This window comes from Sus scrofa, chromosome 2, assembly GCF_000003025.6.
Source record: "Sus scrofa isolate TJ Tabasco breed Duroc chromosome 2, Sscrofa11.1, whole genome shotgun sequence".
Classification (NCBI taxonomy): Eukaryota; Metazoa; Chordata; class Mammalia; order Artiodactyla; family Suidae; genus Sus; species Sus scrofa.
This window is the reverse complement of record NC_010444.4, coordinates 143,527,051-143,546,531: the sequence shown is the minus strand read 5'-3', so window position 1 is coordinate 143,546,531 and position 19,481 is coordinate 143,527,051. Positions and strand designations below refer to the sequence as shown.

General features: G+C 55.2%; 1 protein-coding gene across 2 annotated transcripts; it reads right to left on the bottom strand.

The window, feature by feature from the left end:
* KIAA0141 (KIAA0141 ortholog) lies at nucleotides 670–18,667 on the bottom strand. Of its 2 annotated transcripts, XM_003124042.6 has the most exons (13): nucleotides 16,411–18,667; nucleotides 15,629–15,743; nucleotides 15,411–15,534; nucleotides 12,834–12,981; nucleotides 11,644–11,805; nucleotides 11,279–11,367; nucleotides 11,096–11,192; nucleotides 7,691–7,833; nucleotides 5,865–6,023; nucleotides 5,679–5,771; nucleotides 2,678–2,837; nucleotides 1,966–2,199; nucleotides 670–1,786 (listed from the first exon to the last, which is right to left on the bottom strand). In XM_003124042.6, the coding sequence occupies exons 1-12, from the start codon at nucleotides 16,439–16,441 to the stop codon at nucleotides 1,967–1,969; spliced, it is 1,554 nt and encodes a 517-aa protein (XP_003124090.3). In that variant the 5' UTR covers nucleotides 16,442–18,667; the 3' UTR covers nucleotides 670–1,786; nucleotide 1,966. The 2 variants fall into 2 exon arrangements, with proteins under 2 accessions (XP_003124090.3, XP_020940600.1); XM_021084941.1 differs by having other exon boundaries at nucleotides 670–2,199.

Below are 19,481 nucleotides of genomic sequence, written 5' to 3'. Positions count from 1 at the left end.
GTTAAAAAACCCAAGCTTTATCCAGTGTGTGTATTGAGCCCTTACCTGCATGACGGGGCCTTGTGCTCAGTGCTGGGGATCCTGGGATCCAAAGACAAAGTCCCTGCTTCCAAGGAGTCATCCGTGGGAGGCAGTCTCAGGAGGGGCCAGTGGGGGTGAGGCCAGGGTGCAGGCCAGCCCTGGAAAGGGAGCAGGGGCAGGAGAGGAGCTGGACCTGGGGGAAGCTTAGGGCTCCAGCAGCAAGAGGAAGATGCTGGGAGGAATGTGGCGAGACCACTAGAGGTGGGGGGGGGGGGCGGGTGGCAGCAGAGCGGGAAACGTAGACAAATCCCCTCCTCAAATCCTTCTGCTCTGAGCTGGGTGCTTGTTCCCATTTGCAGTGTCTGGGGGGGTGGCCCAGAGTCTCTCCCACCCCCCCACCCTCAACCACATCTCTGCTGTTGAACTTGGGCTAACATCCAGAAGCCGGGCAACGGCTCTGCACAAATTCAGTAATTGGAGTCATTAGCGTTGACTCAGAAATCATTTTTTCTATGTCTCTCTCTTGGAGAAGCTTTTAAGACCCTTTAAATTGGTTAATGGAGAGTTTTAGAGATGCGGATGGAGCCTCAGCTTTCAGCCTTCCCTGCCCGTCTCCCCTGCCTTCCCCGACACACAGAAGGGCAAGAGTCATGAGACCAGCCGGTATCGGTTTTATTAAACTCTCAGCCATTTCTGGCACACCTTTCACAGATGAGGATCTCAAAACACACACGCTCCTGCTCCAAGACTCCAGGGGCTCAATCTCTCTTCACCCGGCACGCCGGCAGGATGATGATAGCGCTTCCACTTAAAAATCACAGAGAGAACTCTGCAAAAGAGCCTGGGGCAGGAGTCAGGACGCGGGGCTCCTTGTTCCGGCCTGGTGACTCATAAAGCCACGCAACCAGGGCCATGACTCTGCCTCCTCAGGCCTCCGTGAGCACCAAGGTCCTTTGGCCGTGAAATGCCCCACATCAGCCCCGAGGGGAGGGGGGCAGACACCCCTGCCCCCGGGCTCCACGGAGGAAACAGCGCAGCAAGGCCGGCCCCCGCTTCGAGGTGGCAGGACCAGAACCTGCTCTTCACGCAAGGTACGTTCCTTCGTCTACTGTGCCAGGCAAGGTACGCAAGCTTCTTCGGGAAGGTGGGCGGATAACTGGCCTCTTCTTTGCGACTCGAGCTGTGGTCCCTCCACAGGCTCCCTGCTGAGGGCAGAGGGCAGGCGGAAGGTCTGAACACGTCAGGCAGGTGCATCGGGCTGTAGGCTCCCAGCTCCTTCCCTCCGAGTCAGAAGGGAGTGGAGGCCATCGAGAATCCCCTGGGAATGAACCGGAGCCACCCCGTCCATGTCGCCTGGGCCGCTCGTGGAGCCGCCTCACAACTGGATCCGTGCTCCCCTTTATACCCGTCACGAGGCCTTTCACTAACCTGACCCACTGTTTTCAGCATCTGTGTAACTGTAATAGGCGCAGTCACATTTTTACCGTATATGTTAACATACAACGACTGAAATAAACAATACTGACTAGGCCCTAGAGTCCTCTTGTGAGTGACGGGGGCACACCCATCAGACGCTGGCAGAAGACGATGCGGCTGAAGCCTGAGGAAACGGAGGGAGGCGAGCTGCTCCCAGACAAAGGCCAAGGCGAGGACCAGGGTCTCTGGACCTTTCTGTCAAGGTTTTCATGGGTCGCTGAACAAATCCTTTTTACGCAGAGACGCGACGTGACCGTGAACGCATCCGCTGCTCATCGGTGAGGCTCCACTGGGGAAACGGTCAGAGTCATGCACTGGCCACGCATGTGACATCGACGGAGAACCTGAGCTCCCGCGGAACCGCCACCGCACAAAGGGATGCGGCCGCCCCGCTGTTGCTGTCATCCCGCCTCCTCCCGGCCCCTGCGCTGGCACCAGTGAGGGAGCAGGGCCTGTGTCCTGTCTTACCTTAGCCAAAACCCAGTCTGACGAGACTCCTTTCCAAGGGCGGTGGGGGGACAGCCCAGGCGGGGGCCGCGGGGCCGGCTCTGAGACCCCCACTTCTGCAGAGGAGGCCGAGGCTGCCTGTGCTGGAGGCGTGCGGCAGGCACGAGGCTCCTGCCAGCAGGGTGTTGAGGCTGCAGAGGGAGGGGCTGGAAAAAGACTTGACTCCTCGAACTGCCAGGTCGCTGGGCCTCGAGGCTGCGAGGAGAGGTGACAGCAGCCCTTACTCGCGCTGGCATCCTGGGCTCCTGCTGTGGAGCAAGGGCTTCAAGGCCCTGGTTCCCCTGCACTGTTGAGCCGGGCCAGCCCGAGGGAGCCGGGGCGAGCCTCGCCCCCAGAGCCCTAGGCGGGAAGTCAGGGCACAGAGGCGGCCTGGGCACGGTGTCTCTCTGGATGTGTCGCCAGAGCAGCCACCATTTAAGCCACTCGCCGTCATCTCATTTAACCCTAACACTCCCATGAATTTTCAGAGGCGAAGAAACAAGGTGTAAAGTCCAAGTTCAGGGGCAGAGCAGGGGTTAAAGCTCAGGCTTGGTCTTTCTGACTCCAAAAGCGGTGCTCCGACCCCCAGGGGAGCCAGAAATAACACAGAGACCAAAGGCACTGCCAAGCCCCTTCTCTGCCTCAGGGTACTGAGCCCCCGGGGAGGACCTGCTGGCCTCGCCTCTGTCTGTACCTGCTGCCTCCGAGGAGAAGAGGGCCCGCAGCCTCTCCTGGGCAGGTGCGTTCCCCAGAGCTGCTGACTGCTGGTAACATCTCACGGCCTCTCCCAGGTTCCTCTGCACACCAAGGCCCTTCTCATAGCAAATCCCCAGGTGGTACCGGCTCTGGGAGTCCTAAGGAGAGACAGACAGACACACGGATGCGCACGCGTGCAGGACAGAACGGAAACGCTGAGGCAGGAGGAAGGCGCGGCAGTGAGTATCCCAGTGCCTCACGCCTGCTGACCCTCCCTGGACCAAGGATCTCAACTAGGAAGAGCAAAAGCCCGAGCCCAGGAGACAGGGATCCCTCCACCCAGAGGAGTGTGCAAGCTTCTCTTGCTGAAGCTGGCGCTGAAAGTGTGCAGAAGCAAAGGCTGCAGGGAGCACTCAGCCAGGCTCAGGGAGCCCCAGGGGCCAGGCTCCTACAGTCCCGAAAGACCCAGGAGCAAGGGAGGGGGCTTAGCTTGCAAAGGCCCTGAAGGCCTTCCGGAATCTCCACCCAGACAGCCCCAAGGTATACGCTACGGAGAAGGCGTTTCTCCTCCTTTGAAAGGTGAAAAGGCTAATCCCTTGGCCTCTGGCTCTGGGTCCTCGCTCCCCTCACTGAGAACGCGGCTCCTGGGAGAGGCGCAGGGAGGAGGAGTCCAATGTGTGCAGCCAGACGCCTGGGTTCCGCTGCCGGCTCCACCGCTCACCAGCTGTGGAACCTCAGCCATGTTATTCTACGTCTCTGTGCCTCAGTTTCCCCATCTGTAAAGTGGGCATAAAAATAGCCCCGACCTCATCACACTGTCAGACGACGAGATGCGTGACTATGCGGAAAGCGCTGAGAGGAGTGTCACTACTTTCAGACCCGCAGCTGCCGCATCATTAATCCCGCCCTCTCTGTTAGGAAGATGCCTGCATCCTATTCAGTCTCCCAGCTTAAAAAAAAAACAAAAAACACCACGTTGGTTCCCAACCATGGTTCCACGTCTCTTCCACCTTCTGCAGTCAAGTTTCTGGAAAGAGTTTCTGGAACACGCAGGCCAGAGTCTATGCAGTGACATGGTGGACTCGTGGCTACAGGCGGGCTTAGGACACGGAAGCGGACATCTGTAAGGCCCTCTCACCCACACTGCTATGCACGGAGCAGACAACAGCCTTTGTGCACCTCGCCTCCCGGCAAGCTGGGTGCACAGCGGGTGCCCCCTGGCGTGTGCTGCACACGGTCACGAGGCCCGTCTGCCCAAGGAAGGCTCGGGGCTCTTTTTCAGAAAGGTAGGCAGAAGAGACAGGAACTGGTTAGTGAAATTGGTTCCCTTTTGATGGGACAGACACACAGAGTGAAACAAAAGTACTCTGATGCCCAAAAGTGCCGTGAAGCCATCACTGCATTGGCCAGCAAAGGACGAGAAGCACTAGCCCCTAGGCAGGGAGCTTCGGGTAGGTACCCACTGCTGGCTTTACCTAAGGCTCCCGGTCCTTCAAGAGACAACTCAAAAAAGCACACTGCTCTGCAAGTTCCCGTGCGGTGCAGCGAGTTAAGGATCTGGCATTGTTGCTGCTGTGGCACAGGTTGCAACTGTAGTGTGGGTTCAAGCTCTGGCCTGGGAACTTGCACAAGCCACAGGTGTGTGTGTGGGTGGGTGTGTACATGTCTATGTACTGGTCAGAGATGCCTGAGGATACAGCAAACCCACAGATGCCTTTTCAGTAATTCACAGTGACATAAAGCTCTGAGATTTCTCACACTGAAGATACGTTTAAGAGTTCCCAATGTGGCTCAGCGGAAATGAACCCCACTAGTACCCATGAGGATGCAGGTTCCAGGTTCCATCCCTGGCCTCGATCAGTGGATTAAGGATCCGGCGTTGCCATGAGGTCACAGACGCAGCTCAGATCCTGAGTTGCTGTGGCTGTGGCGCAGGCCAGCAGCTGTAGCTCTGATTTGACCCCTAGCCTGAGAACTTCCAGATGCTGCACCTACAGTCCTAAAAAGCCAAAAAAAAAAAAAAAAAAAAAGTTATCTGTTGAAGTACGTCCCAAACCCAAAAGACCACGTTCCCTTGCGTTCCTTGTAAACTGCCCACGGAACGAATGCTCCGTGGAGCAAAGTCTAGGCCGTGCCGCCTGGATGCCAATGCCCAGTTCACGGCCAACCAGACACCCTCCACCCTCCAGCCTCCACACGGCTCTGTCTTCACCTCACGCATCGTCTGACCTCCCTGGACGGGGCCGCGTGTGATGGTGCCCCTTGCCCGGGCACCCTTTCCAAAGTGCTTTCACACCATCTCAGATTTCGATCATCCCAACAACCCTGCGAAGAGGCAGCAGGTGAGGCAGGCACTTTCATCCCGATCCTAGAGACGAGGAGGACGAGAGGTGACCGGCCCAGGAGCACGCAGGTACAGCTTTAACTACCAGCTCTCCAGGGAGTGCCCTCCACTGGCAGCATCCGGCAAGTCTGTAGTGCAAATGCTCCTCCCTCAGCAGATGTCAGGCCAACAACAGTTCCTTTTTTTTGTTTGTTTGTTTTTTAGGGCCCCACCCGCAGCATATGGAAGTTCCCAGGCTAGGGGATGAATCAGAGCTGTACCTGCCGGCCTCCACCACTGCTACAGCCACCCCAGATTCCAGCCGCATCTGGGACCTACACCACAGCTCATGGCAATGCCTGATCCTTAACCCACTGAGCGAGGCCAGGGATGGATCCCCAGTCCTCATGGATACTCGTGGGGTTCATTACCACTGAGCCACAACGGGAACTCCAAACTAATGACAATCCTTGCAGGCAGGCTGGTGCAAGCCAGCTCCAGCACACCACTGGACCTGCCGAAGGGCACACAGTAGGTCAGCAAGAGTCAAGGCTTAAAGCCCGCCCAGTGCTCCTAACAGCCATCTCCTCAGCACAGCAGAACTGGATCCCAGCTCCAAAATTCCTTCTTTTATCAGACGTGACCCCAACATGCCTGGATACTGGACACCCCATACCCCATTGCTGGCGGCAAGCCAAAGGTATTTCACAGCTCTCTGCTCGTCCAGATATGGCTCCTTGGTGAAAAGCACCCCGAGGAAAGCTTGGGCCTGCGGTCAAGGAGACAGGAAAAAGGCATCATGGTCACTGCCAGGCCCCACGTGCCCCCGGGCCCTGGGAGAGACCCCAGCAACGGCACTCACCTCCCTCAAGCCGGAGTCTGCAGCCCGCTTCAGCATAGACACTGCCCTCTGGCGCTCAGGGTCCCACGAGGAGCCGGGGTCTTGCAGCAGCCACCTGGCATAGCGGTACTGAGCCAGGCTGTGGCCCTGGCCGGCAGCCAGCTGGTAATAGAGGGCTGCCTAGGGCAAAGGGAGAAATGCCAGTCAAAGGGTAGCCCCGTAAGCTGCCTTTCTGGGGGGAGTAAAATGTTTTTTCACTATTTTAATGAAATAATACATCATCATTAGAGAGGAGTCAGAAAATACAGAGGAGCCAAACATAGAAAGAAAATTCCGGGGGTTCCCGTCGTGGCGCAGTGGTTAACGAATCCGACTAGGAACCATGAGGTTGCAGGTTCGATCCTGCCCTTGCTCAGTGGGTTAACAATCTGGCGTTGCCGTGAGCTGTGGTGTAGGTTGCAGACGCGGCTCGGATCCCGTGTTGCTGTGGCTGTGGCTGTGGTGTAGGCCGGTGGCTACAGCTCCGATTCGACCCCTAGCCTGGGAACCTCCATATGCCGCGGGAGCGGCCCAAGAAATGGCAAAAAGACAAAAAAAAAAAAAAAAAAAAAAGAAAGAAAGAAAATTCCAAGAAATCCTGCCTCTGAAAGAGCTTCCTCCATTCACATTTGAGCGCACAGCCTTGCAAGTTTCTTCTCGCAAATGTCGTGCGTATTTACATGTGTACACAGGCACATTCACATACACACGGATAAATGCGTGTGTGTGTGTGTGTGTGTGTGTGTAGGGAGAAAGAGAGAGGGAGAGAGAACTACACTCACTATCTTGTAACTTATTTTTTCACTTAACGACCCGCCACGACTGTCTTCGCCTGCACAGAAAGACAGATCTAACGCATCATTTTTAAGGCACACATAGATCTTACTAACCAGTTCTCTACTGAAGGAACTTGCAGTTGCTTCTCTTTTTTTTTTTTGTCACCATATACAATTCTAAGAAATACATTCGTATATGTAGCATCTTTGCATACTCATCCTACTTTTTTTTTTCTTCAATTTGATGGCTGTATCTGCAGCATATGGAAGTCCCCAGCCAGGGAGTGAATCTGAGCCGCAGCTCCAGCTGTGACAACGCGGGATCCTTTAACCCACTGATTGGGGTTAAACCCAGGGATCAAACCCACACTTCTACAGTGACCCAAGATGCTGCAGTCAGGCTGTTTTTTTTTTTGTTTTTTTGTTTTTTTTTTTGTCTTTTTAGGGCTGCACCTGCGGCATATGGAGGTTCCCAGGCTAGGGGTTGAATTGGAGCTGTAGCTACTGGCCTACACCACAGCCACTGCAACACCAGATCCAAGCCTTGTCTGTGACCTATACCACAGCTCACGGCAACGCTGGATCCTCAACCCACTGAGCAAGGCCAGGGATCAAACCTGCATCCTCATGGATCCTTAACCCAGAGTGAGGCCAGGGATTGAACCCGCGTCCTCACAGATGCTAGTCAGACTCGTTTCCGCTGAGCCACAATGGGGACTCCTCAAGTCAGATTCTTAACCTACTGCATCAGAGCAGGAACTCTCCATTCCACTTTTTAGAATTAATTAATCCATCCATCAGGGTAACATTTTAGGTCATGAGGTCATGAGCTGCAAAGAAGGACGAGATTCCTGGCCTCCCTGAGTTTTGAGGCTAAAAGCCTAGAAGCTGGAGGCATCTTTCTTCTTTTCGCCTCCCGGCTGAGAGCGCAAAGCTGGACTTTGCAAGCCCTGCCCACTGCTGATTTCTGGAGGTCGCTGGGGGCCACACAGTGCAGGCCATGAGCCCAGAGGTAGGGAGCAGGTACGGTACCTTGCTGAGGTCCCTGGGGGTGCCCCTGCCATGCTCGTGACACAAGCCCACGTTGTACTGAGCTTTGCTGTAGCCGCGGTCTGCTGCTTTCTGGAAGTAAGAAAAGGCTGCCGTGTGGTCCCCATCCCTCATGTTCTCTGTCCCTGTAAGAAAGCGGAAACACAGCTTTCTCTGGGAGCCCCCCCAAATGCTTAGTCAGATACCCACAAGCTCCTTCCTTTCTTTTTTGTACTGGGCGCTCTGCATGTATCGCCAGCCTCTAGCCCCCTGGTCTCCGCAGACGCCAGGGGCTCTGCTCTGTGCACACCACCCTCCCCCAGGTAAGAGCATCCCCTTCTCCCGTGGGAAGAGCCCTCCACCCCAGTGCTGTCAATCAGGTGTCTGGGCTCTCTGCGAGTTTATTCTGACGACAGGGCTCTGAAGACACGGTGTCTCTCAGTTACTGTCCCCAGGGGCCCTGGAGCCTCTCTGAGTCCGGTCCTTTCCGAGGCCTGGCAGATCAATAGAGCCCAAGAGATTCCTTTCGTGCTTAGGTTAGCCAGAGTGGGGTTAGGCTGCTTGTAACCCACGTAATGTAACTGGTAATAGCTGATACTTTTTTTTTTTTTTTTGTCTTTTTAGGGCCACACTGGCGGCATATGGAGGTTCCCAGGCTAGGGGTGGAATCGGAACTGTAGCTGCCAGCCTACCCCACAGCCACAGCAATGCCAGATGAAACTGCGTCTGCGACCTACACCACAGCTCACAGCAACACCGGATCCTTAACCCACCAAATGAGGCCAGGGATGGACCCCACAACCTCATGGATCCTAATCGGGTTCGTTAACCACTGAATCACGACACAAACTCCATTAAACTTGCTTTCTGAGGAAGCTGAGAGATAATATAAGAGAGCCCAGGCCTGAGCTCAGGTATGCCTAGCTCCTCAGCCCATGTTCTTTTTTGTTTGTTTCTCTGGGCCACACCAGAGGCACATGGAAGTTCCCAGGCTAGGAGTCTAATGGAGCTACAGCTGCCGGCCTACGCCACAGCCACAGCAACACCAGATCCGAGCTGAGTCTGCGACCTACACCACAGCTCACAGCAACACCAGATCCTTAACCCACTGAGCAAGGCCAGGGATCAAACTAGCATCCTCGTGCATCCTAGTCGGGTTTGTTAACCCCTGAGCCACGAAGGGAACGCTGCCCATGTTCTTTTATCATCCAAACAAAAAGGAGAAGAGGGTAGAGGCCAGGCACAGCCAACTCAACGCTAAGCCTTGGCTCAAGCTGCCTCTCCTACCCGGGACATCTTTTTCTGCCTCCTCCATCAGGCCGTCGAATCCTGTTTCCGCTCTAGAAGCTTCAGACCACACTCAGGCATGGCACGCTCTTTTGGCACTTCCTACACATACAAGCCTTTTTTCTAGAAACTAAACTGCTGCAAGAGGACAAGCCTCGTCTCCTCAATTAGACTGTAAAATCCTGGAGGCAGAAGCAGGAAAAGAGGGCAGAAGAAAGAACGTTGCATAGGGCGAAGGCTCCATACAAATGCAAACTCTGATGATGGCTGGTGCTCCCTTTGTGTTCTGCCACAGTGCTTAGCACCTGCTGAATAAATGAATATGTACACGAAGCAAGGAACGGGCAAGAAAATTCTCACAAGAGACTGTCTGCCCATCAAAAGCACAAAAAGCTAATGAGGTGGAAGCCAGGTTCCATTCAGCCAGCAGCGAAGGAGTCACCTTCCAGCTGCCGGAAGACTTGTTGCAGAGCGTGTGCAGAGCCTGCTGTCCTTCAGGAGAAGTCTTCTTTTTTCTTTTTTTCTCTTTGTCTTTTTAGGGCCGCACCCATGGCATATGGAGGTTCCCAGGCCAGGGGTCCGATTGGAGCTATAGCCGCTGGCCTACACCACAGCCACAGCAACTCGGGATCCAAGCCGTGTCTGCAACCTACACCACAGTTCATAGCAACGCTGGATCCTTAACCCACTGAGTGAGGCCAGGGATCGAACCCATAACCGCATGGTTCCTAGTTGGCTTCGATGACCACTGAGCCACGATGGGAACTCCTGTCCTTGAGGAGAAGTCTTGAGGGCAAAGGGTCTCACCCTGTCCCCTTTTCCCACACTGGCTTCCTGATCCAACTGCTCTGCCTTGAACGGCGATCAAGTGGCCATCACGCTTTGCTTCGCCCTCGGTCACTGCTCCAGTCCAGGTCCGGCTTCCCCTCTCTGGCATCCCTATAATCCACGTCTGCCGACGCAGCAGCCAGAGAGACCTTTGAGAAAGGCTATCAGATCACGTGACCGTGCTGCTTCCTGCTCCAGCATAAAACTCTCCAAGGGCTTCCTGTCTCACATACAAGATGCTCAAAGGCCTCATCTGATCTGGCCCCTGTCTGCTTCTCTGCTTTCATCTCCTGCTACTCATCGGGTGGTGGCTAAATTCTGGCCATGATCACCCTTTTTTTTCTTCCTTTAATAAACAAAACTCAGCCCTGCCTCAGGACCTTTGCACATGCTGTTCCCTCTGCCTGGAAGGCTTTCTCTCGATGGAAACAGGACTGGCTTGTTTCTGTCAGTCAGCTTAAGGATCTTCCAAATCAAAGCTGCTCCTTGCCCACGTCACTAACACACCTCCCTTTTAATATTCTCCGTAACACTTATCACCATCTGAAATGCTCTTTTTGGTTGTTTGCCAGTGTATTGCTTTTCTTTTCCTCCACTCACTGGCAGCTCCACGAGAGTGAGGCCCTTGTCTTGTGAATCACTGCATCCTCGACACCTAAAACAGGGCCTAGCGAAAGGGGGATGCTTAAGACATTTACACGGAATGAACCCCAGTCTCTCACGTGCCCACGAGCCTCCAAGAGATGCTGCCGGGCGTCTGGGTCTCCGCATGAGAAGGTCTGAAAGGAGCCGAGTCACTGTGAGGAATGGGACAGATGCCGGGGGCGGATCTGGAGTCTCCGGAAGTGGGTGAGGAACCTCAGGAGCTGTTCTTGCCTGCGTGGGGCAAAAAACTCACGGTGCCCTAGGTTTATTTTCTCCCAAATCTTTAGGTAAGCACGTGGTCGTTCAGCTGAAGAGCCCCCTTCTCAGGCTCCTGGGACTCGGCATGGCCGCAAGCCTTCATTCTAGAGAGGGATTTCTGGATCCTCTAGGTTGGGGAGGGTGGTCCTTTATTTTCCCACCCTTCCCCTTCCAGCCGCTCCATTCTGGATATGAGGCAAACCAGACCTTGAGACGGGGCCCATCTTAAGAACCATCTGTCCCTGACACCACGGCGCCAGATCTGCCCCACCTGCCTGGAGAAAGTAAACTCTTTCTTGTGGATACTGCTCCCCACCCTGACCCTGCTGGACTGCCCCGTACCCTCTCCATGGTCCCGCCCGCCCCCTGGAGGCCGGGGCCACCGGTTACCCAGGAAGTTGAAGGCGATGGAAACGCTGAGCTGGAGGAGCTGCTGAATGGAAGTCACGGCCTCCTCCAGGGAAAGCGGTCTGGATTTAGCTTGTTCCTGGGGAAGAAACAGAAAGACTCATCACGGGACAGGTCACAGGGATTGCCGTCACGGGGACCGCGGTGGCCGAATCTGGACAATACCTGCTTTTCGCCAGTGGGCTGAGGTTGGGATGGCCTCGCCTTGGACTTGAAGCTACTGCTGGCAGGCAGGAAGCCGATGTCACTGGGATCTGCACAGGAAAGGGCCGACTCCCAGCCAGGGCAGAAGAGGAGGGCCGTATGTCCCCCCATCCCCCACACTCCCAGGCTACCCGGCCCCTTTGCCCAGCACCACTGCCAGCAGCCAAAATAATTCCAAATGGCCCCAGGAAGCACAGGGGCCCACAAGAAGGCCAGTTCCCTTGTGTGAACAGGCCATGAGCAGCAACAAATGCCCAGCTGCCCAGGTCCCCACCCTTACCCCGCCCTGCCCCCACCTTCCGCTGACTTTAGAGGCGGGGCCCTACCTTCCTCAGAGGGACCGTGGGGACCAGCTGCTCTCAAGGAGCTGAGCGAAGAGAGGCTCTCGGGCTGAGCGGAGGGCTCTTCCTGGCCCAGCCTGAGCTCCCTGTGGCCGTGGTGCCCAGGAGCCGGGCTATCAGGGCTGGGCAGGATGTGTCTCCGCAGGGCTGGAAAGGGCCAGGGACAGCGGTCATGTCAGAAGGGGGTCCGTGCAGCCTGCTCAGCTGACAGTCCTCCGTGAGGTTGGGGGACAAAAGGAAGAATCTGGAAACTCCTGTGACTTGACCTTCACCAGCCTCCTCCACTCCCCGGGCTGCCTGCCCTCCCTCTGCATGGGGGAGAGGGGCCCATCTTTGTGCTGATGCCCCACCTCGAGCATAAGTCGCTCCTCTGCTGGAATTCTTCCCGTGGCGGGGCGGCAGCTACCTTTTCTGCTGTTCTAGCCCCGGCATCGAGCATGCATTTGATGGTGATGCCAATTATAATCATAATAATAAGGGCAGGATGGCGTTCCCGTCGTGGCTCAGCGGAAACGAATCTGACTAGCATCCCTGAGGATGCAGGTTCGATCCCTGGCCTCGCTCGGTGGGTTAAGGATCCGGCATTGCCATAAGCTGTGGTGTAGGTTGCAGGCACAGCTCGGATCTGGCGTTGCTGTGACTGTGGTGTAGGCCGGCGGCTTCAGCTCCGATTCATCCCCTAGCCTGGGAACCACCATATGCTGTGGGTGTGGTCCTAAAAAAAAAAAGACAGGAAAAAAAAAAGAAGTTCTGGGCTTGAAACCTGGCAACGTGACTCCAGAGCCTTAAGCACTCCGCTGCAGCGGCTCTGCACACCCCCAGGAGAGCACTTCAATCAAGACGCGCCTGCTGATGACTGACTGAGCGGAGAAGGACCAAACTGGCTGGGGGGCGGGCAGGGAGCCACACGTAGGATCTAAAACAGCCGGGACCCCCGTGGGGCTCCCCCCACGGAAGGCGAGGGGAGCCCAGGGGGGGACCCTGGAGGGTGGGCACGGCCCACACCCGGGCAGGCAGAACCCCACACCCCCCCCCACCCCCCGTTCCATCCTCTGACTGCACAGAGGAAAGGCAAGGAGCTGATGATGGCTCTTTTCCTGAGGTGTGTCCAGAGATGCTTCCTGGCCCGGAGAAACTCCCAGCCCAGCCCGCCTGTCCCCGGACTGAGAACTCACAGGAGGGCGGATGCCACAGGGGAGATGAGAGGAGACGGTCCAGGGGGCGGCGCCAACAGCAGTGCTCTGCTCGCCGAGGTCCTGTTGGCAAGGACACCTGGAAGTGGATCTGCCTTGCCAGCTGCAGGGCCAGCACCGCCAGGGTGCCCTGGGAAAGACAGCACATCAGGGACAGAGCTCTCGGCCGGTCAGCTCCCTCGGCTCAAACATCACTGCCTGACTCCTGCTGCGGCCGCGGCCCCGCTACACGCGCCCGCAGCACCCAAACCTCCCCCGCAGAGCCCTGATGGCACGCACGGGCACGGGTAGTCATCTCTACAGCTGTTCATCAAGGTCTGTCTGTCCTGATGCCTGTAAGCACCGCGAGGGCAGGAACCGGGTCTCTTTTGCTCACCCATGCAACCCTGGAGCCGAGGAGAGCACTAAGACACAGCACTAACACTAACGAATACGGGCTGAACAAACGCGCAGGAGGGTGACTGACTCATCAAAGTCTAAGCAGGCAAAAGACAAGGCCTACGTGTGGGCCTGGTCACAGAGGCAGTCAGGCCAGGCGTCCCCATCAGGCTTACTCCTTCTCCAGCCTCGCCCACCGCCCCCACCCCGACCAAGCCCCCCACCCCACATCCTCGCAGGCACGGCTCGCTGTGGGTGTCTCTTCCCCAGAAGGTCTGCCCAAGACCTAAGCTAGCTCCTAGCCCAGTGACGGCTTGTTTTCCCTGTCACAAGAAGGGGGACACCCAAATACTTGTGTGTGGCTAACAGGCACCACACACAGAGTTAAACAAGAGAGGCCCAGTCTCTGCCCTCATGGAGTTTGTATCTTCATTGAGGGAGAAAGGCAAAAATCTAAGCACAAAGAGAAATAAATATAATCCCTACAGATTATGCTAAATGCCACTAAAGAAACGAACCAAGGGTTGACACAGATCCTAAGAGGGAAGCTTGACATGACAGGGAGTCGGGGAAAGCCTCTCCGTAAAAGCGATGGGTGTGCTGAGCCCAGAAGGAAGAGAAGGGCCCAGTAATGTCAACATCCAGACCCAGTTTCTAAAAAGACTCCTTATAGGATCGCACTAGGGTTCAGATCTTTGATAAAATGGGAAGACAACCCCTCTCCAGGGTGTATTGTGCCCCCAGGCCACAGCTCCCCAGAGAGAAGCGCTTCTGGCCTGCAGACATTCCAGGTTCAGCTCTGCTGAAGACATAATGTTACAGATACAGCTGAGGCTCAGAGAGGTCAAGTCACTTGCCCAAAGTACACAGCATGAAAGTGGGAGGGGTGGGAAGTGATGGTCATAAGAGTGACATGTTAACTTCATTTTTAGAAGCCCTTATAGGCAGAATCTGGAAAGCTAAGAGGCTGCCCTGTTAGGCCTGCTAGCCACCAAGCAGCCGACTTTATAGATCAGGTTCAACAAATATTTATCGAGCAACTATGATGCGGCCAGGATCTGTGTAGTAAGTGCTTTTACAAGCCATACTAGGTTTAGCAACCAACCTGTAGAGCACAGTAGCTGCAAGCATGAGCTCCAGAGTACAATCCAGTTCCTCTACTTAGTCAGAGCTGTGTGACCTTAAGAGGGCTACCTAAAGGTTCAGAGCCTGAGTTCCCTCATCTATAAAATGGAGATTATATTTCCCTTTTCAAGAGTTAAATAAAATAAGACAGAATAGGAGTTCCCGTCGTGGCTCAGTGGTTAACGAATCCAGCTAGGAACCATAAAGTTGCGGGTTCGATCCCTGGCCTTGCTAAGTGGGTTAAGGATCTGGCGTTGCCGTGAGCTGTGGTGTAGGCTGCAGATGCAGCTCGGATCCCGCGTTGCTGTGGCTCTGGCATAGGCCGGCAGCTATAGCTCTGATTGGATCCCTGGCCTGGGAACCTCCATATGCCGCAGCAGTGGCCCTAGAAAAGGCAAAAAGACAAAAAAAAAAAAAAAAAAAAAAAGGCAGAATACACTAATACATTAGATGTTAGCTTTTTTGTTTGTTTGTTTGTTTGTTTGTTTGTTTTGTCTTTTTAGGGCAGAACCCGAGGCATATGGAGGTTCCCAGGCTAGGGGACAAATCAGAGCTGTAGCTGCCAGCCTACACCACAGCCACGGCAACACCAGATCCAAGCCACATCTGCCCTCTGCACCACAGCTCATGGCAACACCGGATCCTTAACCCACTGAGTGAGGCCAGGAATTGAACCTGTGTCCTCCTGAATACTAATCAGATTTGTTTCCGCTGAGCCATGACAAGAACTCCAGATGTTAGCTCTTTAGTATTACTTAAGTGTAAGCTTCCTGAAGGCAAGAATTATACCTGCCTTGTTTCCTGCTGTGTCCCTAGTGCCCAGCCAAAAATGCCTGGCTCCGAGAAAGCGATAAATGTTTACTGAATGAAAGGAGGAATAAATACATGAGGAGCAGGGGAAGGGGGACAGCAGTCTCTCTCCAGATACACTCCAGTGCCAGGGATTACTTGCGGGCAGGCACAGTGGTGCCCTAGCTCTTGCTCCTAGGCTATACTTCCGTGCAGGATCATTCTCATCCACACTCAAAGTCAAGGACAGGACTGGAGAAGTCTCACCCATGACAGGGCATCCCACAAAGCACTTGGGCAGACACGAGCGGACATCCACCAGAAGGCATCCTTCCATCCGTGGGACCTCGGGCCCCTGCTTGGGCCTGGGCCTGGGCCATGGCGGCCGGACCTAGACGATGAAAAAGGGGCCATCAAGTTCTGTCCCAAGTTGGGGCAGAGGGAGGTCAGGGGAGCACATGGGTGACAGAATAGCGGTATCTTACCTATCATAGCCGGGCACAGGGACCAGCAGGTTGGAGGAGGTAGCCTGAGCCCCATCTGGGCTGGTGGACTTGGGGGTCACCCCACGGAAGCCAGGTCCCAGTAGACGTGGCAGAGCTGTGCAGAGCAAGGATCAGTCACTTTAAGGGGAATGGGACTGAGGCTCGGGCAGCCCCGCCCATCTTCCCTCCAATCCTGGACAGGGCCCTACCCCAGGAACCCAGGAATCACTGGCACCAGCTTCTGCAGAGGTTCTTCAACACGGATATACACGGGGGAATCGTTTGCCTGGCACAGATTCCTGCGTGCCACCCCAGCACCAATGAGCCAGGATCCTTCCGGGAGGAGCATTAACGTTTTGAAAAAGCTCCCCAGGGGATTCGGATGCCCTCCTAGGGCCGACAACCACTGTTCAAAAACCACCAGACACTTGAACACAACTCTCGCTCAGGGTTCGGAGCCCTTTATCTGTAAACCTTGCCTCTTTTCATTGGCTCCACCCCTGCCATTGGCTTCTATCCATCTTTCAGGGACTCTGCCGACCCTCTCGGGCTACTTGACTCCTCCCCCTTCCAATCGCCCCACCCATTTCATTGGCTCGAAGCCCCACCCCTTCCCACTAGCCACGCCCACCCCAGCCTCCACTGTAGCCCCGCCCTTACGCCCCCGCCTCTCCTCCGCCCTGACCCCGCCTACTACTGCTTCGGCCCCGGACTCAGGCCCGCCCCCTCCTCGGTTCCTAGGTTCCAGCGGCCGCAGGACCCGCGGCTCCCGTTGCTCTTACCTCGACCGAGGAGTCCCGGGAGCCGCCACATGTCGTCGCCAGTACCATAGAGAGCTGGCGGCCGAGAGAGCGAGGCCGAGCCAGGGGACGGCGGCCAGAGAGGCCTCCGTGGCGCCCTCCGAGTGGCCGAGTCCCCGAGGAAGCTCGCCGCCAGCCAATTAGAAGGCAGCGCGGCCGGAAGAGCCGAGCCCCGCGAAAGGAAGTGGGGGTGTGGGCGTGGCTCGGGCTCGCGGGGAGGTGAACTGTGACAAGGTCACGGGGGTGTGGGTCCCGTCTCCCGTGGAAGCGGTGGCCTGTGCTGCCCGCACAGGGACGAGGGGGTCGCGCCGAGGCGGGGGGGGTGGGTCGCAAGTGGCGAAGCTGAACAGCCTCAGAAGCAGAACCACTGAGAAGTGGGGCGGGAGCGGCCGCGGAGATGCGGGAGGGCGTTGCAGACGCCGTAGAGACGAGAGGGGGAGCATCTTCCCCGGGCCCTGAGGCTAGAGGAGGTGGGAGACACCAGGCCAGTGGCTGGAGGAGAGGAGCGTCAGGGACCGACGGAGGAAGCCGGTGGTCCGAGCTTTCCGCCCGAGGCAGTCGGCCTGGGGATGCAGCCCCAGGCCCGACTGGATAGGCGAGGAAAAACTGCGGGCGGGGTTCGGACTTGGGGGCTCCAGCTGCGGCTCACCACGGAGCCCCCGCTGAGCCCTTCTGCTGTCTGGGCCTCAGTCTGTCCCATAACAGGGTCAGATGGAGTGATCTCACTGGTCCTTCCTGGTTGGACAAGAACAGCTTGAATGGCCGCTTTCAAAATACCTACGAGGAGACTGGCCCCCTCCACACACACACACACCCCCCCCCGCGTGTTAATCAGAGCTCTCACCTTTAGACCCAGCCGGTGTTATCTGTGTGTCCTTTTGTTGAGCAAAGAATGGGACCTCTCACCACACTTGAGTCCATGAAATAAAGGAGCTCAAATTCAAAGTAAGCTTACACTTTCTCCTGGGTATGTGACTTCCACGTTGGTGGACGTCTATCTGGGGTACCTAGGTTTAGGCCCAGGCATATGTATGACAGGTGTAATGATTTGATCCAACAATTTTGAGCCATATGTCAGCCACCATCCTGGAATCCTGAGAAGACTGATGAGCAAAGAGCATTTGTGGTCCAGTGTCCTAAGAGTGGCCTCCAGAGTTCCACAAATGGTTTGAAGCCCAGCTTTCTTACTTTCTCGTTTGGTATTTTGGGACACCTAACCTTTTTAAAGCCTCAGGTTCTTCATGTATAAAACAGGAGAAATAACATCTCGTGCAATTATGAGGCTTAAAGAACACATTTAAAATGTTTAGCATGGTTTCTGGCACACAGTAAGAGCCTAATAAATGTAATTTGCTATTAATTGCAGTGGTGAAGGAGCTGCGTAGGCAAAGGGCATAGATAGGTTCCAAGAGAAGCGTGAGCACTGGGTGAAGGGACACCACGGAAGCGTTCATAAAAGCACCCGCATTTGAGCTGAACCTTTAAATATGAGCAAGAGGTCACTAGGGTTGTGAACTGCCAGCAGAAGAAACTGAATAAATAAAGGACCGGAAGTGTGAATACTGGGAAACTTCAGAAATACTCTTGTTTGGGGATTTGGGGCAGCCACCTCTCACACTCCTTGTGTGACTGCCTCAGAATCCAATAACACACATGCTGGTTCGACTCTCTTCTTGGTAGCACTTCTGCGCCCTCCCTCATGTCGCCTGTCTGCAGGCGATGTCATTTCTCAAGGCTTGGCCACACCCAGTTTCTCCGCAATGCCTCTCCAGTTGTTTGCTCTCCACTTTGCCCTGTTCCTGTAGCACCTGATTGCTTAGCACACAGTTGGGCAGTGATGACATGTCCTGTTACTTAATCATCTCATTTGGGTGACTCTCATCTCCCAGGTCTCCCTGAGGGCAGGGATGGCGGTTTCCCACTTGGCATCCCGCACGAGGCTGGACACCGTCAGCCCCCACCGTAGAGGTTCAGGCAACACCCGTTGGCTCGGCTGGACAGATGCCTTTGTGCTGATGATTATTGTGGACAAGACACCCGACCTCAGTCGTGGGATGTATTGATTTGCGTGGAAATGTATTCATTCCACGCATACTGAGGGCCCGCCAGTGTTTAAAGTGAGTTGAAAAATTTTGAAGACAATGTCTATTCTTAAATGGAAGATGGCATATTCCGATGTCTCTTTTCCCTCGAAGCCTTTTGAACGCTAACGGAGCACTGGAGTGAGGGCGTTTCACGAGGGCCGCTGGAGTCCTCCCTGCACCCTCGATGACCTGTTCAGTGCCACCAGAGAGATGACAACTTTGTTGCCTTGCCTTTCACTTGGCCTGAATTTCCAGGCCTGAACCATTAGCCATTCTCTTCTGCTCCCAAGGTTGCTCTGTGTTGCTGGCTTTCAGCCCAACGTCCATCGGACTAAATCCCTCTACAAAGGCACGCTGGCTAACTTACATCGGAACTTAGTGCCCAGACGCCCAGTTAATCACCTTTTGTTGACGCCATCGTGTACTAGAGAGTGTTTCTAGACATTTGTTGTTGCCTTCGTTTTGAGACCTTCTTAATTTGCATTCATCACATCTATAAGAGCTTATTCGGTGCTGGAGAATGTCCTGAGTATAGAGCAATTTTTTTTACATGATACAAAACATGGACGTGGTCCCTGCCTTCATGAAGAAGATTGTCTAGCAGAGCAGCCACCCTCAGTGGACAATTAAAATCCAGAATGATCCTTCAGTTATATATCGAAGCGTACCAAACATTCCAAATTTTGTGGCTTAAAACAAGCATTTTGTTATGACGTCACAATTCTGTGAATTGACCAGGCTCAGCTGGGTACCTGTGCCGGTCTCACTTGTGGTTTGTCATGAGGTGGCAGCTGGAGTCATATGAAACCTTGACCAGGCCTCTTTCTTTCTCCATGTTGTCCCAGGGCCCTTCCAGCTGGATAGGTGGACTTCTTAAACAGTGGCGCAGAGCTTTTAAAAGTTCAAAAGTGGAAACGGCCAGGCTTCTTCAGGCCTAGGCCTGGAACCCACAGCATGTCACTTCTCCCG

What these genes read in the sequence shown, in the direction of transcription:
- KIAA0141 (XM_021084941.1), bottom strand. Translation starts at nt 16,441, where the DNA reads ATGTGGCGGCTCCCGGGACTCCTCGGTCGAG. An exon ending in CCCGGGACTCCTCGGTCGAG is followed by an intron (nt 15,744 to 16,410) that starts GTAAGAGCAACG and finishes TGCTCTGCACAG; the next exon opens with CTCTGCCACGTCTACTGGGA. An exon ending in CCCCCAGGGACCTCAGCAAG is followed by an intron (nt 6,024 to 7,690) that starts GTACCGTACCTG and finishes CCTTTGCCCTAG; the next exon opens with GCAGCCCTCTATTACCAGCT.